This window comes from Lutzomyia longipalpis, chromosome 1 (genome assembly GCF_024334085.1).
Source record: "Lutzomyia longipalpis isolate SR_M1_2022 chromosome 1, ASM2433408v1".
NCBI lineage: Eukaryota > Metazoa > Arthropoda > Insecta > Diptera > Psychodidae > Lutzomyia > Lutzomyia longipalpis.
In genome coordinates, this window is record NC_074707.1 from 7,864,518 (window position 1) to 7,890,998 (window position 26,481).

Below are 26,481 nucleotides of genomic sequence, written 5' to 3' on the forward strand. Positions count from 1 at the left end.
ACTATTTATTCACATAACCTCACTTTGCAAAAACTAAAAAAACATCGCAAAGGAATTTTGTTCGCACGGAAAATTCAGTGAAAATAGTTGAAAATCATCTTGAAGAAGTTTCTTTTTCCCCCATCAGAATGTTGTGCATCATTCCTGTTAAAAAATACGCGTGCTTCCTTAAAACCTGAACGGGAAATTTATAGAAAAGCTCCTCTCAGGCAAATACACCCACCCCAGATGAAGGAAAAAATGTCAACAAAGAAATCTTTCCTCTTTGGCATCACTGTTGCTTCCCTCACCTGGACAATCAGTCTCTATCTCTACTGGAAATTAACACAGAACACAGACACCGCCTTATCCACCACTGGAAGTCCTGTGGGTGATAAGCTAAAAGAGCCCAGAACGAATCTCAATGCATTGGATGTGAATCTAAAGAAGAGTGGACCCTTTGCAGGGAAGGTCCAGGACAAGGATTACGATATATTCGCTCAGAAATTGCAGCAGTACAAGAAGGAGAAGAAATTCCGCAAAATTAGCAGAAAATTAATCGAAGAAATGCGTCCCATTGTTCCAGAAGTCAAAGGTGAGATGATAAAGAATTATTTAAGGAATTTCAGATGATAATTGTCATATCTCTTGGGGGGTTTCTAGATGAATTTGGTATGGTGCGGAACTCAAGGGATCAATTTCTGCGAGACGAAGGCTATCGGAGGCACGCCTTCAACGTGCTGGTCAGCAATAGTTTGGGCGTTAGTCGAGACATTCCCGATACAAGATACAAACTCTGCCCAAAGCAAGTTTATCCAGAAGATTTGCCAACAATCTCCATCATTATGTGCTTCTACAATGAGCACCTGATGACGCTCCTGAGGTCTGTAAACAGTGTTTTGTTGAGAACACCGAAGAAACTCCTGAAGGAAATAATTCTTGTGGATGATAATAGCGATGGAGGGGATCTGAAAGATTTGGACGAGGAGCTGCGGAAAATTGATGGAGATGGAAAGGTGAAGATGCTGAGAAATGGACAACAGAGGGAAGGGTTAATACGATCCAGGGTTATTGGATCACGTCATGCTACAGGGGATGTTCTCATCTTCCTGGATAGTCACATTGAGGTGAATAGAGAATGGGCTGAGCCACTTTTGACTGTGATAAAAGCTAACTCATCAGTTCTGGCCATGCCAGTGATTGACATCATCAATTCGGACACATTTAACTACTCAAGCAGCCCCCTTGTACGCGGTGGCTTCAATTGGGGACTCCACTTTAAGTGGGACAACCTCCCGGAGGGTACATTGAAGACAGAAACAGACTTTCTCGGGCCATTTGACTCACCCACAATGGCAGGCGGGCTCTTTGCGGTGGACAGGAAGTATTTCCGGGATATGGGAGAATACGACATGGGCATGGATATTTGGGGTGGGGAAAATTTGGAGATTTCCTTCAGGATTTGGCAGTGTGGCGGTGCAATTCAACTCATTCCATGCTCTCGTGTAGGGCACGTCTTCCGCAAACGTCGTCCCTATGGATCTCCCGAAGGTGCTGATACGATGGTTCGCAATTCCCTGCGTTTGGCCACAGTGTGGATGGATGATTATGCCAAATTCTTCCTTGAGCAGCAACCAACAGCGCGTAAAGTTGACTACGGGGATGTGAGTGAACGCCAGGCACTTCGGGAGCGTCTCCAGTGTCGCTCCTTCCGGTGGTATCTCGAAAATATCTATCCAGAAATTGAAATTCCCGGAGAAATTCGCAAGAAAGGCCAAGGAAAGCCATTGGCATTGCCAAATTTTGAACCATGGCACTCCCGACGGCGAAATTATGTGTCAAGCTATACAATTCGTCTCACAAACTCCACACTTTGTGTCACAAATACCGGCGAGAAGGTAAAGGGGTTCTGGAAGAGGGGTAGTACACTACAGCTCATGCCATGTCTGCGCATGCAGACGCAGGTGTGGTACGAAACGGACAGGAATGAACTCATCCTGGGACAATTGCTCTGTCTCGAGGCATCCACGAGTGTTTCCGGGCAATTTGCCACGACGCCCGTACTCAATAAATGCCACGAAATGGGAGGTGATCAGGAGTGGAAGCACAAAAGAACGGTGAGTTTGTCATTTTATCCATTTAAGAATTTTAATTTTATTGAAATTCTTTTGACTTTGCATGCAGAAATCAACTCCAATCTACAATCTTGCCGCTGGGTTGTGCTTGAGTGCAAAGACTGCAAGGAAGGGAGCTCCAATAACAATGTCCATTTGCTCCACAAGTGATGAAACGAATCTCAATGCATGGGATTTAATTGTGTCCCCGCTGGAAGCACAATAAATGGGAGGAATTGCTGAAGGAGATTCAAGAGGTTCCATTGAGTCCATTTAAATGTTTTTTTTTTAAGGCATTCCACAGTAAGTATTTGTTTCGAATAAAATTTTTCAATGTGAATTTTTTAAGTCTGAAATAAAATGTTTCAGTTTTGCTAAAAAAATGATTTTAATTAACGACCAGCAGCTAATTAAAGGAATTTAACTTAAATTTAATTTTTAAGAATTTCCTACTCAAGATAAAATTTAAAAAAAAAACTATTTTTTGCCTTTTAAATTTTCAATTTTTCTTAAAATAATTTTAATAAAAAAAATCAATCATTAGTCTTTTAGTCAATCATTTAACAAACCATAAACTAAATTCTTCCACCGTCGCTTCCGTTTGGAGAAGAACAACTGTAAGAGAGGGAAAACTCACAACATTCGGGGGGAAAATGCGTGTTGATTTTTCCGCCTATATATCTCAAGAGCGCACAAATACACGAAAATACTTTCAACAATGCAATCTAATGGATTTCAATCGTTCACCCCTGCCCATAGAGATGCGAAACCCACTCTCAAGAGCTTCCTCGAAATGCCACACAAACTTCCTGGTGGATTTTCTCACGCACACACGGGTGGTAGAGTAGAAATAAAAAAAAAATATTTCCTGGAAAAGAACCTCTAATTGGGATTAAGTCGGACCAGCGAAAGGATCGACCATGTCCAGTATAGCTTATGCGAGGGAGTGAGTTGAAGAAGAAGAAAAGACCATTCTGAGCTGGTTGCTCCAATCCGCGACGCAGGACGCAACCCGGAAGGGAGCTTAGAGTGTGTAGGGGGCGGGGCGTAGACGATGGTCTCGGGGCAAAAGGACCGGCGCCGCGGTGTCATAGGGTGAAAAAGTCAACCTGAGGCCACTCCCACAGCGACTTCTTGCCACGACATGGATCAGAGGGCAACACACGGCTCCGAGGATGTCAATTTTTCATCAAACTTTCAATTACTCGCCACCGGATTGTTCAAGAAGTCGCGACTCTCCTGCATTTATCATTATACCCCACATAAATCCTCCATCCAATCAAACTGTCCATCGTGAACGTCTCCATATCCGCGTTTTCTGGCCACTTATTCACATTTTCCACCTTCGCGACTAAACCCATTATTGTCTCGAAAAGTTTTCCAATCCAGGAAGTTTATTAAATACATTTTTCTATTAAAAAAAAATCCTTCGCAGGAAGTTAACGCGATAATCAACACCAAGAATTTTTTAATTCATATTTTATACCTTTTTAATCAAAAAGTTCATCCCATTTATTGGAAAAGTTTGTGACTTGTGGAATTTTCTTTTTTCGAAAAAAAATCAGTGAAAAGTTTATAAATAATACTGGAGTGGATTGCTGGTTATTTTCGTGAATATATCATAAGTTTTTAAGTCCTGTTGCGTCTTCAGGTGAGTCCTAATAGCTCAATTTAGGAAGTTTTAAGTAAAATATTGATAAAAATTGTGTTTTATAGTGCTACTAAATTAGTTTTTTTTATTATATCCTTATGGGAATAAGTTGTAAAAAAAATTTAATATTTTATTTTCTAAAGCTCATTTTTTGAAAATAAAAAAATTAACCGCGAAAAATTGATGACAATAAATCTTTTTTTCATTCTTTGAAATAAAATTTTTTAAAATTAAAATATTTATTTGCTTATTAAGATTTCTTCGACTGTTCTATAGATTTCGTTTTTTTTTTTAAATAAAAGAATTTTTAAATTGATCCACTGAGTAAAATTGTTTCGTTTATAAGAATGAATGGAGTGCAAGTGTGAATGTGACTGAATGTACTAAAAGTTATATGTTATATGTTTTGGATTCGGCAGTCCATATAAGCTGTATAGCTTAAGACTGGGTTAGGGGGGGGGGGGAAGGTAAGGGGGGTTACAAAAAAAAAAAAGAATTTTTGCTAATTAAAAAAGAAATATTTTGTAGCGGCTATATGTTCTTCCAGCTAAGAAAAGTTCTTCGAAAAAATATTGTGCAGAATTGAACGAGATTCAAATCAAATATATTGAGTGAAAACTAAACGCATTAATAACTAAATATTTATTAAATTTAATTCTTCGTTTAGTTCCTCAAAGAAGGGATTTAAAATTAATAAATTTTATTCTAAAAAATCCAAATAAATCTTGTAAAAAAGCATATAAATCAAATCAATTTAATTAATTGAGTAGAAAATGTCCTACAAAAATGGGAATTTATCCCCATTGATTTTATTGAAAATTATATGTAATTTTTCAATTAAAATTGAGGTCTTTGTGACCTTTTAGTTGGAAAATAAGAAAGAAAGAGTGAAGCTATTACATTGAAAACACTAACATACCCTTTTGTAATTGTTTAAACTGAAGTAATTATCCGATTAAAATGTTAATAATTTACAAGATCCACGACTGGATATAATGTACGAGACACGGATCTTTCTATTTTTAATTCTTTCCTCCACAACACGGAGTTACAATTACGAGGAATTTAAAATGAATCCTTTTTCCTGCGCGCATGGTAAATATAATGAAATTTTTACCTTCTTTCTTCTGCAGAATTTTCTAAAAAGACAAAAAATATTATTTATGAAATTTTGAACATAAAGCATTTTATTTGCCTAACTTTCTAGGAGTTTATGCAAATTTCATTGAACACTGAATATCTCGCTAATTTTTTTCTTTCTACCAAAAATCACGCATCGTCATCGTGAGTGATGAAATTTTATTAATATAAAAAAATTATCATCTGCATCAAAATACTTTGGTTGTATACAGGAGCATAAAAAAATTATCAGTTCATTGTTGTTGAGCCTACAATAGAGAAAAAAAAAACGAGATCGAACCCTCATTGATGGAGGGAAAAAAGCGCGCCATGCCCCTCAATATTTTATGAGGTTTTTCTCTATTACTTATTTCAACCCCTCACCTCACTCAGTCTACCTATAATTTTATTTTTACCCTCAACATCCACTTACAGGTGAAACTGCAGCAGTAAAAGTCACCCCCGTGTGTGCAATAAATAGTATTATACCATACTTGATTTGACCCCTTTGTGCCCCTTTTCGCGGCAATCCGGAAACACAGCAGTGTGGGGGTGGCAATTGCGGTGTGGAAAGTCAATCAACCCTCGAGGGCATTGAGGGTTTATTTGTTGCGCAAGGGGTTGTGTCTGTTGTTTTTAAACCCCCTTCTAATTGCACATCATTGCCTTCAATTTCCCTAAACCCCCAAAACAAGGAGAGGGGTGCTCAAATGGCAAATGATTTAAACAGGGGCACACGTCACAAGTGAAACAATAATTAGGGGATGATTAAATCAACATTTCCCCTTTCCACCCTCATAACAATTATTATATTGAGAGAAATGTCTGTCGCAGGAATATTTTCTCTTCCTGACCATATGCTTTGCAATTGTGGGTATTGTCGTGATTTCTCACGCAAAGGTGGGCGTAGGAGTTTAATCGTCAAGAGATAGAAAGAAATTCCATATTAAGGGTGAAAATGCTGGTTGAACTAACAAATTGTATTCTTTTTCTTGCTACACTTTTAGAGATTTTTCCGCATCAAATGACGGACTTTAAGCTGACCGGAAGTGGGAATGGAGTTACAGTTCTTTGCAAAGTTTGTGGTGATCGTGCTTCTGGGAAACATTATGGGGTGCCATCATGCGACGGATGTCGAGGATTCTTCAAAAGGAGCATAAGAAGGTATTAAAATATTTTTAAAGCAATTGTTAATTAGAGAAAACGAGGAAAAAATGAAAATTAATTTTTCTCGCCTTCATATAATTTTTTTTATGAATTATTAGTGAAAATGTTTATTAATTTTTGTAAAAAAGAAATAAAATGGGATGATTAAAAACGTGCGAAATATCGGTTTCTTTTTACCCAATAATCAAATTAAAATTATTTTCAACAATTCAGACTATTCATAAAGGACATTATGCACAATATATGAAAAGAATCTATGAAATTATGGAAGATTTTAAATATTTCTTATTTTTATTCTTTTAAAGATCAGTAAAAAGAAGTTTAATACCCACAGAAGATTTTGTCTTTGATTAGAAAAAAAAATATATCAATCTTCAATGACTCTTCTCAAAGCTGTAATTTGCATAAAGCCCTTTTCCTAGAACTCTCCACTCTTTCTTATCTTATTATTGGTGTGTTTAACACCCTGTAGCTTCTGCACATTTTCTCATGGCGACAATTTGTAAATGGAGAAGAAAAGTTTTTGATGTGTAACCTCTCTCTTGTACTTCCACCTCCTCTCCTGAAAAAAAAAGGAACTTGGAGTACGTCTGCAAGGAGGGTGGCAGATGCATTGTGGATGTTTCTAGGAGGAATCAGTGTCAAGCATGTCGCTTCTCAAAGTGTCTTCAGGCCAATATGCGACGAGAGGGTGAGTTTTCCATGATTTTTTTCTTATAAATTTTTATCTTTGTCAGCTCGCGAAGAAAATTCTTTCTTTGCTTTTTCTGGAAGCCAAGAAAAGCAAAATCTGCTGAGGACATTGAGAAGAAGAGGCGAAAAAAGTGATGTGTGTGAAAAAGAGCAGGAAGAGATTCAAGAGCAGAGTAAGGGATGGGATGCCATTTATTTGAACAGAAGAATTCTCAAGAGAGGGTGTTTGTGGAAAAATGCTCAACATGGTGGGTGATGAGTACGAAGTGTGGTCTCAAAACTAATTGATTACAACGAATCATCACCCAATATTTACACAGTTGTCATTTTCACGCAATTAAACTCCAAATATGATCTTCATTCCTCCTCTATCTCTCTATTGACATTATCACACACCCCCGCAAACCCTCAATCATCCCTCTCCGATGAAGTGGCAACGAAGAGAGGGTGGAAGTGGCCACAAATTGCCACATTTTGTACTTTTATATCTCAATTTTCATCCATCTCCTGTCCTCTGCAGGCATTTCTCCTTAAATCCTCAATCATCATCAGATTTTACTTTACCATCTTCATCATCCCCTAAAAAAGGGGTTCGTCTCCCAGAACGATTTCTTTGCATTTTCTTATGCCTTCGTGGTAGATTTAAAAAAAAATCCACCGTGACCACCGAATCAATCTCGTTGTGGCCAAAATACGAAAAAGAAGAGGGTTGAAATTTTATTGAGGGTGAGAGGGTGTTCTGTGGCCCTTTGGGTCGCGCTAATACGGCACACGAGTCACAAATTATAGTAAAGCTAACAGGTGACGGTTCACATTGCATAATAAATAACTATCCAATGATATATCCATCGGAAGACCATTACCAGTGAAAAATTCCCTTTTACTCAAACATATTGATTTAGTGAGGGATAAAAAAGTCACCCTCTTATGCAAAAAAAAAACACGACAATTTTTTTAAAGTCCCCCAAGAGAGGGCAACTCACCTCAAGACAAATGCTCCAAATGACTTTTTGCGTTGTTTGTCTCTGTGAAAGATTTTATAATGCAAAAATTCTATTTTTAGAACACAGAGAGAACCAAAAAGAACGTCCTTTATTATATAAAAAAATTAGGAGGTAAAGGAAAGGTTATTAGGAAAAATGTTTATTTCTTTAATTAAAATTGATAGAACAATTGAAAATAAATCCATCAAATATACATAATTCATTTCAGACAATACAAAATTTAAAAAATACACGTTTCCAAAAAAATGTTAATCCTTTCATGATTTTTACACGAAAAAAGATCTTTTTATAATCTTATTTTATGTAGGTACATACACCATTAAGGGTCAGAGTTGTAATTGATAGATTTAATTAATAAATTCTTTGCGGAACCTTTTATTGGTTACTGTGCGTTCGCTCCACAGAGAAGAAAAAAAAGAAAGGAAAAATTGAGAAAAATCTAGTGAAAATTCCCTGCCGATGTAAAATGCCAAGAGAAGCAAAAGAGATTGTTGACAAGGGTTCAAATAATTGGCAATCTTACCACTGAGGAAGGCGTGGTGAAACGCCGAAAGCTTTGGGAAAAGATTCGTTTCTTTTAAACTCGCATCCTCCTACAAAAACATTCTGTAATTGATATAGCCTTCAAGTTCACATCCAAAAAGTCGTCGGTTCGAATACAGAATTCTGCAAGCTGGCCTTATTTCACCAACGTGCAATTAAATCACATTGACTGGTTGAATTAGGAGATTGATACATTCATATAAATACACCTAATATTTTATGAAAGGGTTAACTTGAGCTCAAATAAGAAATTTTCAGCGAAATATCGCAACATTTGTTTTTAGTTTTTCATCCTTACTGATCCTGTGAGTCCTTGAAGAAGTCCTGTTGCTTCTCTTAAAATATGTTCAAGCACTATTGAGAAATATTCCTGTAAATAATAATGCAAAGGGCTATACTTTACGATCCTATTGTCGCCAAAGAGCTAAGAAGAAACTTCCTCTAGAGTCAGAAGAATGTTTTCTTCATCCTCTACCAATTCCTTGGCAATTAGCCGCCTATTTTGCGGAAGGAGTTTCTTCAATTCTTCCACACGATCCTCATCCAATTTATCCGGAAGTCCTGAAGCGAAATGAAATGTTGTTTTTACGATTTTTTGTTAATATTCTAAGTAGCAAATTAGAAGCATTCTTACCTTTAATCTTACAAATTTTCAGCGGAGATGGAAAATCAAAATCTCCCGGAAGCTTCCGGGAATTGCTCGTGCTGACATTCCCCATTTGGCCACTGTCGACCAGCATAATATTGAGGATTTTGTAGTGATTGGCTTCATTGCACATGGCTCGATGCCACTTTCCATCCTCCTCAAGCCGCACGAGGGACATTGTATCGCGCAATGGGACGTAAATGTCGCCGAGATTGTCGCATTGAAGTTGCATAACTTCCCACTGATGCAGGAACTCAATGTACTGCGTGTAGATGGCACAGGAGATGTAGCCCCTGTTGAGAGTAGAATTTTCCAGGATAATTATTTCAACATCCTTTGTTGGCCAGGTTGGGGTTTCAGGCACATATGCAAGGGAAGGCGTTTCAATTGTGACTTTCTTGAGGAAGCGCTGCAGCATTTTTTTAATTTCCTCATTTTCCGTTAATTCTCCATTGTGGCTTTTCAATGTAATTTCTGGAATTTCTTCCTGGTCAAATGAATCGTAGATTATCTTCATCTCATCGTACGTTTGGATGTATTCCCGTATTTTGGCATTATATTCAACAGCTTTAACGTCTTTTAAGTGGCATTTGAAGACATAGCGTGGCAGGGAGGTCAATTCTTCGCAAGTTTCCTTTAATTCTCTCCACGGGACTTTCTGAATGGATCCAAAATCAAACAGAATCACCGTGGCGTGATCTTCTTCGGTGGAGACTACAAATGCTCGTGTGAAGAATTTCTTTCGCTTCGCTAGAACCATCGAGTTGGGTTGAGGTGACTCTGTCAGGTACTTTGCACCAACTGCGTGCCCATGAACCTTATTCAGTGTCTGCAAATACCCGAAATTTGCATCTGAGGCAAGAGAGCGCACAAAAATCTCTCGGGGATTGTAAATGGATATAACAGAGACTTGAGATTTGCTCTTTGGAAATTCTACGCGTGGTTGTGGCATTTTAGGATTCTCAATGGGTTCCTCTGGCACTACCCTGTGAGGAAGAAATCTTATTAATAGAAGAATTTAAAGAAGTTCTCCCAAACTTACTTTCCACAGTATCTCAGATGATTCTTCCTGTAGAGATTACTGCATTTTGTTGAGCAGAATGGTGTTTTGCATCTTGGGCACTCGTAAAAAGATCTCCTGTTTTGGCAGCACACACAGACAATGTCAGGAACAGTCACTGTTTCCGGAGAGTTGAGCGAAAAGATTTCCTGCTGAGAGATCTTTTCAAAAAATATTATTTTAGTCTTAAAATTGTTTGTAGAACAGAGAATCTCACCTCTTCCCCTCCAGCATCATCAGCAATGCTCTCGTTTGATTTTTTGGGTTTCTCCTTCTTCTCAAACTCCTTCCGTAGCTTCAATGCCCAAAACATATCATGAGAAATGAGGTATTCCCTCTTTGGATCAAAGCTCATCATTTTGGGATTCTTATAATCTTCCTCCGTCACCAATAATGGTGGGAACTTGTACTCAAATGTAGGTAAATGAAAGGGAGTGGTCTTCATGGCAGCTTCTTCCTCTGGAGTTGGTTTTGGATCCGGAATAGGTAAAATAGGGTACTGATCCAACATATCCTCTACCTCACGTTTCTCCTTCTTTATCGCAAAATCCGCCTTCATGCCAAGAACATCCTGAATCCTCATAATAGCAATCTCGCATTCCCTGAAAACAATCCGCAATTAAATCTTCCGGAACATTGTAATTTTACACAAAGAAAACTTACGCTTTGTTGCTGTACGTCACAAAAGCCCACCTACTGCCGGAAGGATGATAAATCCGGACAACATTCCCGAATTTCAAGAATAAATTCTTCAATCCCTGCCCCCGGAGCTTATGAGGAATGTTGCTTATGTGAATTTTGCACTCTTCCTCGTCTGTTTCCTCATTTACTGGTACAAATTTTGTGGGCGGTTGTGTCTCCATTGCTGAAGTACCCGGTGAAATACTCAGAACCATTTCCTTGAGGACAATTTCCAAGTTATTTCACCCAAAACATGAAGAAAGCCGGCAGAGAAAAATAAAAACAACGCGACTATTTTTTGAGGTTATTTTCTATGTTTCTTCGCGCACAAAAAATGATAGAAAAATTTGAATTTCAGCCGTTCAACATGAGCGAGCTCCGAGATCCTGTTCAGGAGCTCCAAATCTTCCTCTCCATACACCCTCGCCTTTTGATATGTATCCTCAGAGGCGTACACAATCTGGACATCTTCTGATGCCATTCCCTCTGCATTTGCCCAGCGTAAATTTTAGCAATTTCTCCACAATGGACACCCCGAGGTACTTCCCACCTACCTCACCCTTCCTGGAGTCTGTGCATCAACTTCACAATGGTTCCCGCTTCAATAGGGTGTATCTTCTCTCTGAGAATATCTTTGGGAACACATTGGAGACTCCAGGAGCGGACAATCCAAAAGGTATTGTACCAGAGATGGAAAAGAAAGAAATCAAAAAAATTCAATAAATTGTCTTTGTGTAGATGCGAGAAATCTCTTCCCCGGCTCAGCTAAGGAGGATGAAGTGAGCAGTTCTGAGGAGTCAGCCATCTCTCTTGTATCCAGGCATCCCCAGCAGAAGGAGGCTGTCTTTGAGTTTGCAGCCAAACTTCTCTTCCTCGCCGTCAAGTGGGCTAAAAATGTGCCATCCTTCGCTCAGCTTCCATCACGAGATCAAACAATTCTCCTCCAAGATTCTTGGGCTGATTTATTTGTCCTCACAGCAGCTCAATGGGGATTCTCTGCTGATTTGAGTAAGATAATGAAAAAATATTATTAAAGGGGATAAAGAATTTATTTTGTGTTCTCTTTTTAGACGTTTTCGAAAAGGCAGAAGATGCATCCAGATTCCAGAGAGCAATCAATCAGTTCTCCCTTTCCCGGATAGACTATACAGAAGCTGCCTGTCTCAAGGCTTTGATCATCTTTAAGCCAGGTACGTTAAATGCTAGGATTTAGGAGAAATCTTTTTTTTTTTAATTTGTTCTTAATTGTTTTGAATAGAAAGTATCGGTCTGCTGGCTAATCATCAAGTAGCGTCCCTCCTAGACCAGACCATTCAGCTATTGTACGAGAAATGTGGAGGAATTCGTTTGGGACATTTACTGCTTCTTCTTCCTGCCGTGAAGCTCGCTGCTGATCCCACAATGATTCAGCAGACGTTTTTCAAGCGAACAATTGGCGAAGTTGCTGTCGAGAGAATTCTTGAGGATCTCATGAGAACTTAAATTCCTGCTATTTTGTGTTGTAGCTGTAGCGATTAACTAACTTGTAAGACAAGAATTTTTCTCTGAATTTTATGGAGAAATTAAAGAAAAAATCGATAGGTACTGAAATAATTATTATTATTTTGTATTCTTTTTATTCGTGAAGCTAGATATCATTTATCTATTATTCCTAGTATCTGTTCAGAGCTGAAGAAAAGGATCTTACCCAAAAAAACCAGAGCAATGATCACGGGTGTTCAAAAACATGATTATTTTATTCATTTTAATAAACTTCTTGAGAAAATTAAGGAAATTAAATGTTCTTTCTCCTTTTTAGTTAGTAAATCCCAACCGGAAGCACTGAGGATCGAGAAAAATAGTTTGGAAATATTTTTCCTGGAAAAGCTCTTTTCTAAATCTTATCGCGTCCGTTACAAAAATAATTCGAATTTTTCCCCTTCAAAGAAAATCGTGAATGTAAACAGAAGAAACAAAAATATTGTCTCGTTCCAAAAGGAAAAAGATCTAAAATCTGTGAAATTCACTTTAAAAATTAAGGACAATGAATTAAGTTTGTTCAGGAAGCACCAAAGATTGAGATTATCCTGGGAGTTTATCAGATTATGCTTGAAAACGCCTGATAAAAGGTAAGATTTGCATTCTAACCTCACATTCGTGAGACAAAATGTTTCCGGATGTGTGTAAAAAGCCGCCCCATTGGGGAATATTCGTGATATTGTACATGTGGTGCATTTGGTGTCTTTTGTAGGGTTTGCGCTCCTCTGCCGTAGGTCCTGTAGCATTAGAAGCTCCTATAGAATAATGAAAGTATCGATCCAACAGTTAGCCATTGGCAGCCGTATTCTAGTCATCTTCATTCAGTTCCTTGCAAATCACCTTCTTCCGGATCACGATGCCGGTGTCTTCCTCTCCCCAGTGGCTGTGGGGAAGCCACGACGGCTAGATTGGCTCGTGGAGGGGCTTCTGGGTGGCTTCCGACGGTGGGATGGTCAGTATTTCCTTCACATTGCCGAGTATGGGTACACCTATGAGAATACTCTGGCATTCTTTCCCCTCTTCCCGCTGTGCGTTCGCACTCTGGGGCAATTTTTGCAGTACGTTCTGCCATTTCTCTCCCTGAGGAGTGTGCTGCTCCTTGTGGGAGTGTTCCTGAATGTATTTTTCTTCACAAAAGCCACCCAGAACCTTTACGAGCTTAGCGTCCGGGTACTGGGGCGCCGTAGCCAGGCAAAAATTGTCGCTGTCTTATTCTGCATCAATCCCTCTTCAATTTTCTTCTCTGCATGCTATTCTGAAAGCCTCTTTGCCTGGCTCACATTCACCTTCATGCGACAATGTGTCCAGGATATTTCGGTATCAATCACCTTCCCGCTTAGCCTCAGTATCCTCTGTCGCTCCAATGGGCTACTCAACATTGGCTTCCTCTTCTATTTTGCTCTGCGAAAGATTATCCGGGAGTTGTCGGTGAAGACCTTCCTGGGTGTTGTGCTCAAATCGGCTGTGATATCCTTCTTTGTTGTGTTCCACTTTGGGCTCCTGCAGGCCTATCATTTCTACCTGTTCTGCCATCAGCTGAGTATCAAATTCCCCCAGCACATTATCACGTATGCGCATGAGATGAACCTCATTCTTGCTGGCAATAAGACTGACACCACATCGCCATGGTGTGGGCAGAAGATCCCCATGGCGTACAGATATGTCCAGAGCCATTACTGGGACGTGGGCTTTCTGCAATATTATGAATTTAAGCAGCTGCCTAACTTCCTCCTGGCCACGCCCATTGTCATTGTTATCTTCAGCAAATTCATCCACTACTACCGCTGCAATCGAAGCTATTCTCTCCGTCTTGGAATCTTCGTTCCTGACTCACTTTTCCGGACAATGCGTCGTGTGGATACGGAAGCGTTTGTCTTTGTAATTCACGCCACGGCCCTCACGCTCTTCTGCATCCTCTTCATTCATGTCCAAGTAACCACAAGGATGCTGGCCTCATCGAGTCCTCTGCTGTATTGGACAGTAGCTGAAACTTTTCGCTACCCACAAACAACGACTCCGCGTGAAGTTTCCCAGAAGAAAGTAGAAGGGAAAAGTACGAGGAAGCTTTATAGCATCGATGAGGAGACAGATATCATTGACACCGTCTTCCTGGAGTACTGCTGGGCTGAGGAATCCAATCGTAGTGGACGTGTTCTCACCCTATGGTTCATCCTCTACTTCCTCTTGGGCACTGTACTCTTCAGCAACTTCCTGCCGTGGACTTGAAGCTTCTCTTTGTAATAAAAGCGAATTTTTTCAAATAAAAATTTCCTTTGCTCCAGCAAAACTTCTTTTATTTTCTCAATTTTTATTATTTCTTCCGTAATTCATAAGCTGAGGATCAATATTCCTGCTTTAATTATAATTTTCAGAGTAAAATAGTAAGAAATGAGCAGGAAGTCATCCAAAAGACATCACAGTGATAGCAGTGATGATGAAGCCCGGAGTTCAAAGGTAAGATAAGGAATTCCGGAAGCTTTGCTCGGATGATATTTATTTAATATTCTTGTCATTATCAAAAAAAAATCTCAACAGGTGTCTTCACGGAGAAGGAATGAGGATACGAATTTAATTAATTTCTCCTTCCTGGACCACAAAGCAGAGCTTACGAGAGTCCTCGTGGGTTTCTCGAATAGTGATCAAATAGTCGAGAATGTCAGCGACTTCTGGCTCTTTATGTCACGCTATGAGAGTCTCCTGAAGAAAAGTGGACAATGCATCCTTCCGGAACCAACGGAAGTACCTCAGCGTTCCCACAGGGAGTACAATAAGATGTTCTTCAGCACTTTGGAAATTACAGTAAAGTTCTCAGAGCTTCAAGGAAGACTCTCCACTTACGCTTCGAGAGAGATTACAACAAAGAGACTCAAGCAATTCCTCCAAATTGTCCTGCACTATTTGGACTTTAAGCAGAAGGAAAAATTCACAAAGCTCAAGAAGCTCCGGAAGAGTCAAGCAAATCTCCCGGTGGCAAAGTATAAGAATGAAATAATACAGGCTGTGAAGGAGAATCAGGTGGTGATCATAGCTGGGGATACAGGATGTGGGAAATCCACGCAAATTCCGCAGTATTTGCATGAGAGTGGCTTCCGGGGGATTGCCTGTACGCAACCAAGGAGGATTGCTTGTATTTCACTCAGCAAGCGAGTCTCGCATGAGATGCTGTGCGAGTATGGATTGGAAGTGGGATATCAGATAAGATTTGAGCGCAGCAAAGGGCAGTCTACGAGCATTTGTTTCATCACAGAGGGACTTCTTCTGCGACAACTGGCCAATGAAGCCACTTTATCCCAATATGAGGTGATTGTACTCGATGAGATTCACGAGAGAAATCTCCATGGAGACTTCCTTCTCGGTGTGACCAAATGCCTTCTACAAGTGCGCCCGGAAATTAAGTTAATCCTCATGTCAGCTACAATAAACATCCAACTCTTCAGTGATTACTTTGCAGCTGAAGAGGCGAAGGTCATTGAAGTTCCAGGAAGGGTCTATCCCATTAAGCTACACTACATGCCACAAATGCAAGACTATGCAGGACCCAGCAAAGGTGGTAGAAGTGAGAAATTGAGCCCTGAACCATACATTCAGATCCTTCAGATGATTGATCAGAAGTATCCACCCACAGAGCGTGGGGATGTTCTCATCTTTATGAGTGGTATCAATGAGATTACAACAATTGTGGATGCAGCAAAGGAGTACGCAGAAAAAAATCCCAATTGGATAATTCTTCCTCTCCATAGTAGCCTCTCAATTGAGGATCAAGACAAGGTGTTTGCCTATGCACCAGATGGTATCCGGAAGTGCATTGTGTCCACCAATATTGCTGAAACTTCCGTCACAATCGATGGGATTCGCTTTGTTATTGATTCGGGGAAAATGAAGGAGATGAGCTACGATGCTGCATGCAAAATGCAACGTCTCAAGGAATTTTGGATCTCAAAAGCTTCCGGGGATCAAAGAAAGGGACGTGCTGGACGAACAGGACCCGGAATTTGTTACCGTCTCTACTCAGAGAAGCAATTTATGGAATTGGAAGCTTATTCTGTCGCTGAAATCCATCGTGTTCCGCTTGAGAGACTTTTGTTGCAAATGATCTCAATGGGGCTACCCAATGCGAGGTTGTTTCCTTTCGTGGAAGCTCCACCGATGGAGAGAATTGAGAGCGCTATTCTTTCTCTCAAACAACATGTGAGTGACAAAATATTCTAAACTCTTTAAAACAATTTTAAAAAATCTTTGAGGACCTTTTAAAGAAAATCTTTAATGATCTTTCCTTTCCAGGACGCATTGACATCAAATGAGTGCCTAACAAGCCTCGGAATGGCTCTAGCAAAACTCCCTGTTGACGTATCAATCGGAAAGATGCTGCTGATGGGAAGTGTTTTTCAGCAACTACAGCCTGTCCTCACAATGGCTGCTGCTTTGAGTGTTCAGTCTCCCTTCACAAATCGTGCCTATCGTGATCATGAGTGCGAAACAGCACGCAAAGAGCTGGAATCAGACCATGGGGATCCCATAACACTCCTCAACGCTTTCCGGGCATGGTTGGAGCTGAAGCAAGCTGGTGGACGGAGGGATGGCTACGAGGTGGAGAATACGAGAAAATGGTGCCGACGGCGTGGCCTGGAGGAGCAGAGATTCTACGAGATAACAAAGCTGAGGAGTCAGTTTCAAGATTTACTCACTGATTGTGGTTTACTGGATGCTGTGGAGGGTAGAAAGATGACAAGCGCCGAGAAGACGATTCGGCATGGAGAACTGAAGCAATTGCGGCATCTTCGGAGGGAACATCGAATGGAAACACCAAAGAAGCGAAAACTCCTCAAGAGTGACTCCTGGCAGGTTGATGGGGAAGATGATCAGGCAGATGGGAATGTGGATATTCGGGATGTGGAGTTTAGGCTGAGCAATGATCGACATAAGATGCAAAATCTTCTCTCGAGTGCCTCAGCTTGCAGCTATCGCGATATGATGACGCTAAAGCTGATCCTGGTCAGTGGATTGTACCCCCAGGTGGCCATTGCGGATGAATTCAATTACTGCAAGTCACCAAGTCAGCAGTTCTATCACACAAATGCCAAACCCTTCACATCCCTTCATCCTATGGGGTACTTTGCCAATAATCCCGACGTTCTGCAGTTAAATGATAGCGATCGTGTTGAGGGGATTGGGGAGTACAAATCCAAACTAATTATCAGCTCCAGGCATCAGCTGCTGTGCTACCTCAGTCTTCTGGAGACTACAAAACCCTACCTAATGAATACCCTCCGGATGCCAGCTGCTCAGACACTTCTTCTCTTTGCTCATGCAATCGATACTAATCTCACGTGCTCCAGAATTATTTGTGATTCCTGGCTATGCTTGGACTTTCCTGTTCCTGAATCAGGACTCATTCTCCTCTATCGTGCATCGAAACTACGGAAATTGTGGAATAAACTACTGGAGGAGAAGCTAAAAGTTCTCACTGAGAGTGTTGATGAGCCCAAAAAGTCCGCCGGGGATGAATATGAGCGTCTTGAGAGAGAACTTTGGGATGATTTGACATTATTTATGAATTCCAATGTTTACTACACCATCCGGAGGCTTCTTGTGGGAGATCTCAAGGGACTCTTCAAAGGACGCACTGCAGAAGAGGAACCACCAAAACTCAATCCAAATCCCTTTTCAGAGACTCCACCTGAAGTTCCTGGTGAAAGGGGTGGGATTCACGTGACTGATAACATAATTTACGGTAGTGTTGAGGAGACAAATTGGAGCTGGAATCTCGTTGATTTGAGAAATGAATGGGAATGCTCAAGATGTTCCCTGAAATTGGATGCAACTGCCCTGGAAAAGCTGCAGCATCAATCAATTTGTAATATAAAAATTGAGCCAGCTGAAAAAGCAAAACAGGAAGAAATTTCTTCGCCAAAAGCCTCAGGATCGAAGAATTATGAGTGCGAGAAGTGCAAGGAAGTTTTCTCAGCGGCCATTGAGATTCTAAGGCATCGCCGGAAATGCCAAATGGATGTGAAAGGCGAGAAAGGTAAGTAAAATACAAAAAAAAAATCTTGACGCGAAGAGTCAAACAACAATTGAAAATTAATTAAAATGATTTTAAAAATTAATAAACAAAGATTTTGTATGAATTTCTTCCCTTGATTTTATGTGGACAAAGAGGAATTAAACTCAATTTTTTCCCTAATAAATTCCAAAAGAAAAAAAAAAGCGTAAATACTTCAATTTCTCTTTAATAGAATTTAATTACATTATATTATTATTTTTCTTGAATCTCTCACTTTTATTACATGATACAGAATAGAAAAGGCACAGTGAAAAAATAACGAAGCGCCAAGTTAACAACAATTTTTCCTATTCTTTGCTACATTTTTTTTTAAATTTCTCTTTTCTCCATTTTTTTTAATAACTCTTTTTGTCATTTTGTAGCACTAAATCTTTTAATTGAGAATATTGTTTTCAATTTATTCTATCTAAACTAAAATTTATAATATATATTTTCCACTTCATATCTTTTTTTTTTGATTTGGGAAATTAACTTGAGAAATATAACTGCACAAAGCTACAGCTTTTTTTTACAATTAATTAATTTCTTTCTTTTTTTTTTTTACAAATTACTTTTTAACTTTTTCATTAATTAGGTCGATTATATTGATTTGTTACAAAAAGGTTTTTTTTTAACGGAAAGAATTGCATTTTCCTTTACCCAAGAAAGTATTTTTAAGAGAGAATTTAGTGTAGAAAATAATGGAATTTTTTTCTGTGTGGGTGTTTGCAAATTAAAAGGAAAATCGGACGGTATTGAGAAGTTAGATGGAATTTGTTCTGTAATTTTTTTTGAATATTTTATTTCTTCTTTTCTGGAGGGGGTGGAGGGTGAATGTGTGTGGGGGTGTGTTTCAGTGTATATAAGAAAAATTTTGCTCTTAATAATTTCTATTAATTTTTCTTTCTTTTAACTATGTACAACAGTGTGGTGTGAATCCTTTTTGGTCGACAGAAAGATTCCCAAGATTCCTCATGAATTGAATTTTATACATAGCGAATTTTATGTTGTAATAGATACAATAGATGAAGAATAAAGAACACACTACAGTATAGAATATAGAGAGAAAAAAAAATGAGAAAATAGTCAAAACTTAAATTGTGTCATAATATCACAGATGAATTTGAAAAATTTAACAATAGATTTTAGAAAGTTCATTTCTTTGTGTTTTTAGACATTTCTTTTACAATTTTCCTCATCAGTATTTTACTTTTTTTGTTCTTTAATAGGTATATATGCAAAAAACTCCATATATATTTGTTGTTTATTCACAAGAACTTCTATTAATAGTAAATTCTCTATTTTTTTTTAATCCTTTCCATCATCATCTCCCTTTCGGCGCTTATAGTCAAAGATGGGGGTTGAAGAATGGAAATGTGGAAGTTTTTCCTTTAGACATGAGTATAGAAGTATTAATGATAGCCTGTCTTTCTCTTGGACACTGTGTTTTTTAATTAATTATTGTTTTTCTTTTCTAATTTTTAATTTTGCAATTTTCTTTCGAAAAATTCTATCTTCCTCAATTTAGTTAGAGAAAACATATTTAAAGGGCCGTTTAAATGGGCAATTTCTATTAAATTTTATGCTTGATGAAGGAAGTCATTGCTCACGAGATGTCGTAATGTGATTAAATTGAGAAAATAAAGAAAACATTTTTCGATCATCTTCAAACTTTAACTTTAAACTTTGATTATAAAAACATTAAATAAATAATGAATATTCCACAATTAAACGCCCCTTTGAAGAAAAAAACATCATTCGCATTGATTGAAAAGAATAACATCGAGTCCTAGAATTTATTTGTAAATCTAACACTGATTCGCTATTTCTTTTCATCTCATTTTTTTTGTTGCTTTCCATTCCATTTTTTTTTTACTAAATATTTGTCTTCAAGAGTCTCTAAAAGGCGTCTACAAGATTGTCATTTCAATAATATAATTGTTACTAAATCTTTCTGATTTTTCCTCTCTTTTTTTTTTAAACATTTTACAACCCTAATTTTTTTTTTACCTCATCAAAACTACAGAGTTAGAGAGAGAATATTCCCAAAGGTTTTTTTTCGTTTTTTTTTAATACTGTTTCTTCAGTATTAAATTTTTGTAGAAAATAATTCTACATTCATGAAAAGGTTTTTGTTTTAGAAGAATTTTATTGGAATTTTTCGCCTTTCCACGTGTGTTGGAGATTTTTTTGTGAGCAAAAAAGTTCGTGTGCTGTGTGAAGGAGTTTCAAAAACCAAGATTTTTATCTTCATTTAAAATTCCATAAATCCCTGATTATATATTATATACTTTTTTTCATTTAATAATATCTTTATGACGTCATATCCGCGTTTAATTTCTTGCTGATTTGATTTTATTTTGGCGACTTTTGGATGATCCCTTTTTCATAGAGCTCCACATTTTGTAGTGTGTGTGTGTGAACAAACAAATATTCCTCATTGTTGTCTTTTTTTCTTCTTCTAATTATTGTGTTATTGCTATTAATTGTCGTTTCCTCAGGAGGAGGAGGGAGAGGATGATTCCTCAACCTCTGAGAATTTTCAAATTTGGTCAAGATTTTTATTCTTCTTCTTCGTCTCACACATCCTGTTTGATCTACACGTTCTTCCTGTTTAAGAATTAATTGACAGACTTTGTATTCCCAAAAGGATTTTTTATAGTTCAACTCTAAACCACTAAATAATTTTTTTGTCCATTTACCAGCAACCATTTCCATTTGTATCTAATCCTCCTATAAAAGTTCTTTTGTTCTTCTTTTCTCCTTTTTTTGCCTACTGGAAACATAGATATATATTTTTGTTTTCTCTAAATAGAATCTTCTACCTTTGTCACTATTAAGGTATATTCTTTTGTGTTTTTTTTTACGTAGAGAGACCTCTTATTAATTCTTCCCTATTTTATTTATTATTATATTTTATATAATATACTTTCTAATATCCTCCTTAACATTAAAACTTGTTCAATTCAATTGTGTAAAAATCTAAAGTAGAGGAAAGGCAAATTTTATTAAATAGCACTAGAGTAGATTTTTTCTTCGTTCTTGTATCCCTCGTTTGTTTTTCTTTTTTTTTAAAATAATTTACATCCCCATTTTTTTAAAATTTTCTTTCGCTTTTAGAGAAACCTTTACCATTGAACTCCTTTCTCGCAAATTTCTCTCTTTCGGTACATAATGTGTAGAGTAGAAAAAAAGGAAAGAAACGGCCTACAATAGAGAGAGAAAGAGAGTCAACGTTTTAGGGGTTGATGGGCAGTTCTTTGGGACTTTAATAAGGCATTATTAAGTTTTAAGTCGAAAAAAAATCGTCATTAATCAATTTAAAAATATTTAAAAGAATAAAGGATGGAATTAAATTACAAAAGAATATACATTTTGTAAACAAATAATCTTGCCGTAGAATGCTCAAAAAAGAAAAGATTTAAATGAAAAGTTAAAGAAAAAAGTTCCCAGAACTTTTCCATCAACCCTTTTCGTGTGAAAAACTAAAATTTTACACAATTTCCTTACATCCACCTATTGATAAATAATCTCCATTAAAATGTATTTTGGCTCATGCAGTTGCTGCTTACTCCCTAGATGTCCGTCGATGACTCTGGGGACTTTGCAATGAGGAGCTCATTGTAGCCCGAACTATCATCCGTATCCTTCCTCTCCATCCGACGTCGCTCAGAGATGATCCTGAGGATTTCCGTTGAGTCGGACTTTTTGGCCGGCTCAGCGGGTGGATCTGTTTCATCTTCCTGAATTTTATCCTCCTCACCGAGATCCGTGCCCTCCTTCTCACTAACCACCTTCGCTGTGTCCTCACTGAGGGTACCAATAGTTGGCAGTAGGAGGGTACTCTCATCGACATCGTGATCCTCCTCCACGGCAACCTGCTTGAAGAGCTGCTTCGTGCTCCCTGAGCGACTCCGTGGCTGGAGTTTTGGCACACTTAGGTAGGATTTTCCCGTGTCAGTGGAGAAGGATCGCGTGGAGAGGAAGGGATTGGATTTTCGTACATCGGACAGCTTTTTCTCATCCCCCAACGCAATCCCATGCGTCATTCTAATGTTCTCCGGCAGGAGAATCAGTTCTGGCTCCCTGTCGACGGTGTGACTCTTTGTCAGGGTTCTCGTGGAGGCAGATCGTTGAGCTGGTGCCTCCTCCTGTCGCTGTAGCGACGGTACGTCGTGAGTTGAGTGTGTTTCGGCAGTTCTCATCTCATCGGCTGGCTCCTCGTCAAATGAGCGATCCTGCGACAGCCGTGGCTTCCAGGATTTTCTCTTGTGGTACTTTCCACGTGAAAATTGCTGATCAGCAAATTCAAAGCCATTTATATTGACCTTCCCATCGCCCTCATCCGTGGAGCGTCGTCCTTTTTTACTGAACACCGCTGTATTGTAGTTCCGGATATCCGGGGACATTCCCAGCGATTGCTGGAAGTATTGAATTGTTTGCCGACGCTGCGTAGAGTAGCGACGCTCAAAGACAGGTGTACTGTAGGTGAAATTCGACGGCAAGGAGGACACCTTGGCTAATGGACGCTTCTGCAGGGAATTCGTTTCGGATTCCAACTGCATACAGAGCTCCTGATCCTCCTTGTCCTTTTGACTCTTCTCAAACTCACGCTCCAGCTGATTGTCAATCTCAATCTCATCCTCCATCATTTTGTGACTCTCCTCGAGGTGCTTCATGAGGACGGCCACAACCACGTTGACCAGCACAAATTGGGCCATTAAAACAAAGATAACGAAAAAGATGGGCGCGATAACCGTGCTGACACAGCAGTTCCGCACACAATCTGCCGCATCGTCACAGTCATCACGCAGGGTGTCTTTCATTATGCCGTTCCAGTTATCGCCAGTTGCCACTCGGAAGAGCGTAAGGAACGCCATTCCGAAGTTGGCGAAGTGAGCATGCTCCCCCAGACCCTGGCATGGAATATCGTCTGAACATTCCAGGCGTCCGAAGAGCTCAACTCCCAGAGCGGCAAATATGAAGAACAAAAGAAAGAAAAGGAGGCCCAAATTGCCGACCTGTTGAGCACCACAAGAAAAAAAATTCGGGTGAAAAATCAATTACATTTTTATGTGATTTTATAGGGGGTGGATGATTGAGATTTTTATCAGCTTCTTCAGCAGAAAATTTCACACAATTGAACATTTGTACAATTGGTGGCAGCTGTGGGATGCCAAATGTATGAAGTATAGTATGCAAATGAAAGTCAATCATAACGCGTCCAGTTATAAGAGTTGGTGTCCCACAACGTGTAGTAGTTTGTTTATGCGTTGTAATACTATTTGTGAGCAGAATTAGTAGACAAATTTAATTTTTTTTGTAAAATTAGGCAATTTAATGGATATAAATGGTTATATCTCTGGTTCTATAAGACCTACAGAAATTTCTTGACTAGTTATGGAAAGGCATTGAAATAAGCTATAATTTGATAAATATCTCAATTATTTTCAAGGTCACCCCCAGAATACAAAATGGCGGATTTTAGTTTCACAAAAAAAGTTTTTCGGATTTTTTGTCCTAAAGAAATGGTTCTAGAGGTTCCTGATGTTCTAGAACGTTGTAGAGAATCGCAAAACCTTTAATTTGATACCAAATTGAGCAAAATCGGACAAGCCGTTCAAGAGATATGGCTCTTAGAACTTTTCAAATTCAAGAATTTTTCAAATGGCCATATCTTCTAAACAGCGACATAGATTTTCTTCATTTTCGGACTGGTGAAAGATATTGAGTCAGGCTACAACATATCAAAATTTAAAAGATTTGCCTAATGGGGATTCGGAGATATTGCCCCTTAAAGTTAGGCAATTTTTGTTTTTGATTTTAGCGCCTCTTGCGGATGTTTTTGGAACTTAGAATGTTCTAAACAGTTGTAGGGCTTTTTGAAACCTTTCATTTGAACCTAAGTTGGTCAAAATCGGTCAAGCCGTTCTCAAGTTATATTGAAAAAACACTTTTTGCTTTAGGCCGCCATATTTGCTAAACCGCTTGACCGATTTTCAAGTATGAATTATCGATGAAAACGTCTCACTGAGCTCTATAACATACTAAAATTTCAGACCTCCAGCTATAAGGGAAGTGGTTGACGGTATTTCAAAATGGCGGACGGCGGCCATCTTGGATTTTTAAAATGCGAAAAAATGAAATTTTACACCCACATTTCTATAGAAAACTTCAAACCCGAAGTCTATATCTCCTACCGTTCTTGAGTTATAAAGCAAAATATATCGCACCGGCCGGCAGGACGGCAGGACGGCAGGCCGGCAGGCCGGCCGGAACAAAAATTTTCCACCACCAAATTCGTAATGTGGGATGTCTAAAACGTGCTCATACCAAGTTTGAGCACGATCTGAGGTGGTCAGTTTTTGCGACGATTACAATACTTGGTGTTGGCCACGAAGTGGAACACCAACTAATTTTAAATGCCTCAAATGCATCTCAATTTCCACCCCCGAATATCATTTTCAGTTTGCAATTTAGAAAATTTATTGCTTTTACCTGTGGCAGTGCTTGCATCACCGTGTCCAATAGTGCTCGTATCCCCTTGGCCATCTTGAGCAATTTTAGTACTCTGGCTATCCGCAGCACCCGCATAACACGAATAATTGTTGGATTAATGGGAATAATATTCGTTTCAAGCTCCTCAAGAACAATTCCCACAATGGAGAGTATAACAATGGCTACATCAAGTTGATTCCACTTGTCTTTGAGATATATCCTTATCCCCAGAGCCACAAGTTTCATGATGGCCTCCAAGATGAAGACAGCGGTGAAGAAGTAATTGAAAATCTTGAGTGCATACTCAAGGGCCATTGGCATCTTGTAGTACTCCATTGCCATCGTAACAACATTCAATCCAATCACGGCCGCAATTGCCAGATCAAAGTACTTGGATGTCACGACGCTGTGGACGAAGAGTCGCAATGGGGAGTAGTTGGTGTAGTACGGTGGAATGCTCATTCCTTTCATATTAAAAAAAAAACAGGCGCCAAAAAAACGCAAATTACCCATTTGAATTGAGAAAACTTTCACATGCAAGAAATATTTATTTTTAAGGGGTAAATGGGGCTATTTCAATCAATTCCAAAAGTCTAGAGAGTTTGTCTTTACAATTTAAAGATTGATTAAAAATTTTAACTTCAAAATAGCCCCATTTTTCCCTACTTTAGACCTCAGTGTCGAAGCAAAATATTTTATTAATTAAAGTGTTTTGCGTGAAGAGTTTTGTTGTACTCCTTTGTGCCTTGATTAATAAAGGAAGCATTTTGCATTTTTTCCTTAGTTTGTGGGGTTTGTGGTAAAACTTAAAAATTAATTTAACCTTTGCATGTTTCATTAACAATTTTCTCACCTATTTTCTCTGTAATTTGAACGTGAGAAGCTTTAAGAATAATATATAATTTATGTGCCCGCCTATGTAGTATTATCTACATTCTTTTATACATAACCAGGTGTATATATACTTTTATGTGTAGAAAATAGAGATTTGTAAATTAAAAAAATAGAATTATTCAAAAAAAAAAATGAAGAATAATATTTTGTGAGAAAAAGTTAGGGAGTAAAAAAATACCTAATTTACCAATTCCTTTTCGAATGGAGTTTATTTTTAAAACCAGAGAGAAAAAAAGAAAAATATTTGAGAAGAAAAAAATGGAGCATGTAAATATTGTCCTACTTGTTAATTTTCTAAATTAATTCACATCTTGTAGAATGGAAGAAAAAGTTTAACTTGAAGGGGTCGTTTCCCCATTATTTTCTCCCTCATTGGGCAGTCTAAAAGTAAAACTTCTGCCAACATTCTTTTCGTCGTCACCTCCGCCCCCCTCGACCCAAAATAATAAACTTTGTCTCAAAAGATGGGAGATGTGTTTTAGGAAAAGACCGGAGGTATAGACAGGCGGTGGGTGGGCGGATTTAGAGAGGAGGATGAATGTGGGAGTGTGATTTGAGGATGATACTCGATGATGAACAATAACTCACTTTTGCGACTCTTCTCCAGTTGTTTGACACGCTTTGCCGCCCTTCGCAGCTTCTCCTCCTTCTCCTGCTCCTCACGGCATCGATGGAAGTTCTCCACCACGACGCCCACGAACATGTTGAGCACGAAGAATCCCACGAGAAGGATAAAGGCGATAAAGTAGAGGAGGCGCCATTCATTGTAATTCACAATGGGCTGCAATGAAGACGGTATGATAGGGATGAGTGGAGATGAACAAGAAAAAATTCTTTTTTTTTCTGTATACATCCCACCCACCCCCCTTTT

General features: G+C 38.7%; 6 protein-coding genes across 12 annotated transcripts in view; 4 read left to right on the forward strand and 2 right to left on the reverse strand.

Annotated features, from left to right (window-relative positions):
- Positions 1 to 27: 27 nt before the first annotated feature.
- On the forward strand, positions 28 to 2,476 carry LOC129786852 (polypeptide N-acetylgalactosaminyltransferase 35A). Its single transcript, XM_055822103.1, has 3 exons — positions 28 to 574; positions 643 to 2,096; positions 2,164 to 2,476. The coding sequence occupies exons 1-3, from the start codon at positions 229 to 231 to the stop codon at positions 2,317 to 2,319; spliced, it is 1,956 nt and encodes a 651-aa protein (XP_055678078.1). The 5' UTR covers positions 28 to 228; the 3' UTR covers positions 2,320 to 2,476.
- A 3,411-nt stretch (positions 2,477 to 5,887) lies between these two features.
- Positions 5,888 to 12,423, forward strand: LOC129786891 (nuclear receptor subfamily 2 group E member 1-like). The gene is made up of 6 exons (XM_055822143.1): positions 5,888 to 6,027; positions 6,606 to 6,721; positions 11,016 to 11,333; positions 11,396 to 11,665; positions 11,728 to 11,847; positions 11,916 to 12,423. Exons 1-6 carry the CDS (start codon positions 5,888 to 5,890, stop codon positions 12,137 to 12,139), a joined length of 1,188 nt encoding a protein of 395 aa, XP_055678118.1. The 3' UTR covers positions 12,140 to 12,423.
- LOC129786872 (protein vreteno) lies at positions 7,851 to 10,972 on the reverse strand. Its single transcript, XM_055822126.1, has 5 exons — positions 10,640 to 10,972; positions 10,194 to 10,578; positions 9,959 to 10,137; positions 8,905 to 9,902; positions 7,851 to 8,831 (listed from the first exon to the last, which is right to left on the reverse strand). The coding sequence occupies exons 1-5, from the start codon at positions 10,870 to 10,872 to the stop codon at positions 8,695 to 8,697; spliced, it is 1,932 nt and encodes a 643-aa protein (XP_055678101.1). The 5' UTR covers positions 10,873 to 10,972; the 3' UTR covers positions 7,851 to 8,694.
- Positions 12,424 to 12,656: 233 nt separating the features above from the next.
- LOC129786923 (probable ATP-dependent RNA helicase DHX34) lies at positions 12,657 to 26,330 on the forward strand. Of its 2 annotated transcripts, XM_055822183.1 has the most exons (5): positions 12,657 to 12,765; positions 14,548 to 14,629; positions 14,711 to 16,363; positions 16,457 to 18,200; positions 26,218 to 26,330. In XM_055822183.1, exons 2-5 carry the CDS (start codon positions 14,564 to 14,566, stop codon positions 26,223 to 26,225), a joined length of 3,471 nt encoding a protein of 1,156 aa, XP_055678158.1. In that variant the 5' UTR covers positions 12,657 to 12,765; positions 14,548 to 14,563; the 3' UTR covers positions 26,226 to 26,330. The 2 variants fall into 2 exon arrangements, with proteins under 2 accessions (XP_055678158.1, XP_055678167.1); XM_055822192.1 differs by lacking the exon at positions 26,218 to 26,330 and having other exon boundaries at positions 12,659 to 12,765; positions 14,556 to 14,629; positions 16,457 to 18,290.
- LOC129786947 (GPI mannosyltransferase 2) lies at positions 12,941 to 14,462 on the forward strand. The gene has a single exon (XM_055822216.1). It carries the CDS (start codon positions 12,941 to 12,943, stop codon positions 14,399 to 14,401), a length of 1,461 nt encoding a protein of 486 aa, XP_055678191.1. The 3' UTR covers positions 14,402 to 14,462.
- LOC129786882 (voltage-dependent T-type calcium channel subunit alpha-1G) overlaps positions 18,390 to 26,481 on the reverse strand; it is a 57,638-nt gene continuing 49,546 nt past the window's right edge. For all 6 annotated transcript variants that reach the window (XM_055822152.1, XM_055822173.1, XM_055822137.1 and 3 more), the window contains 3 exons: positions 26,199 to 26,391; positions 24,717 to 25,180; positions 18,390 to 23,239 (listed from right to left, as the gene is read on the reverse strand). In XM_055822152.1, coding sequence (XP_055678127.1) covers positions 21,794 to 23,239; positions 24,717 to 25,180; positions 26,199 to 26,391 — 2,103 coding nt within the window. In that variant the 3' untranslated portion in view covers positions 18,390 to 21,793. The remainder of the gene's footprint in view (positions 23,240 to 24,716; positions 25,181 to 26,198; positions 26,392 to 26,481) is intronic.

Coding starts and splice junctions, on each gene's coding strand:
- LOC129786852 (XM_055822103.1), top strand. CDS start 229: ATGAAGGAAAAAATGTCAACAAAGAAATCTTTCCTCTTTGGCATCACT. Junction 575..642: donor CATTGTTCCAGAAGTCAAAG/GTGAGATGATAA, acceptor GGGGGTTTCTAG/ATGAATTTGGTATGGTGCGG. Junction 2,097..2,163: donor AGTGGAAGCACAAAAGAACG/GTGAGTTTGTCA, acceptor CTTTGCATGCAG/AAATCAACTCCAATCTACAA.
- LOC129786891 (XM_055822143.1), top strand. CDS start 5,888: ATGACGGACTTTAAGCTGACCGGAAGTGGGAATGGAGTTACAGTTCTT. Junction 6,722..11,015: donor GGCCAATATGCGACGAGAGG/GTGAGTTTTCCA, acceptor TTTGAATTTCAG/CCGTTCAACATGAGCGAGCT. Junction 11,848..11,915: donor TTTGATCATCTTTAAGCCAG/GTACGTTAAATG, acceptor TGTTTTGAATAG/AAAGTATCGGTCTGCTGGCT.
- LOC129786872 (XM_055822126.1), bottom strand. CDS start 10,872: ATGGTTCTGAGTATTTCACCGGGTACTTCAGCAATGGAGACACAACCG. Junction 9,903..9,958: donor CATCTGAGATACTGTGGAAA/GTAAGTTTGGGA, acceptor TCTTCCTCACAG/GGTAGTGCCAGAGGAACCCA. Junction 8,832..8,904: donor GAAAATTTGTAAGATTAAAG/GTAAGAATGCTT, acceptor ATTTCGCTTCAG/GACTTCCGGATAAATTGGAT.
- LOC129786947 (XM_055822216.1), top strand. CDS start 12,941: ATGAAAGTATCGATCCAACAGTTAGCCATTGGCAGCCGTATTCTAGTC.
- LOC129786923 (XM_055822183.1), top strand. CDS start 14,564: ATGAGCAGGAAGTCATCCAAAAGACATCACAGTGATAGCAGTGATGAT. Junction 14,630..14,710: donor ATGAAGCCCGGAGTTCAAAG/GTAAGATAAGGA, acceptor AAATCTCAACAG/GTGTCTTCACGGAGAAGGAA. Junction 16,364..16,456: donor TTCTTTCTCTCAAACAACAT/GTGAGTGACAAA, acceptor TTTCCTTTCCAG/GACGCATTGACATCAAATGA.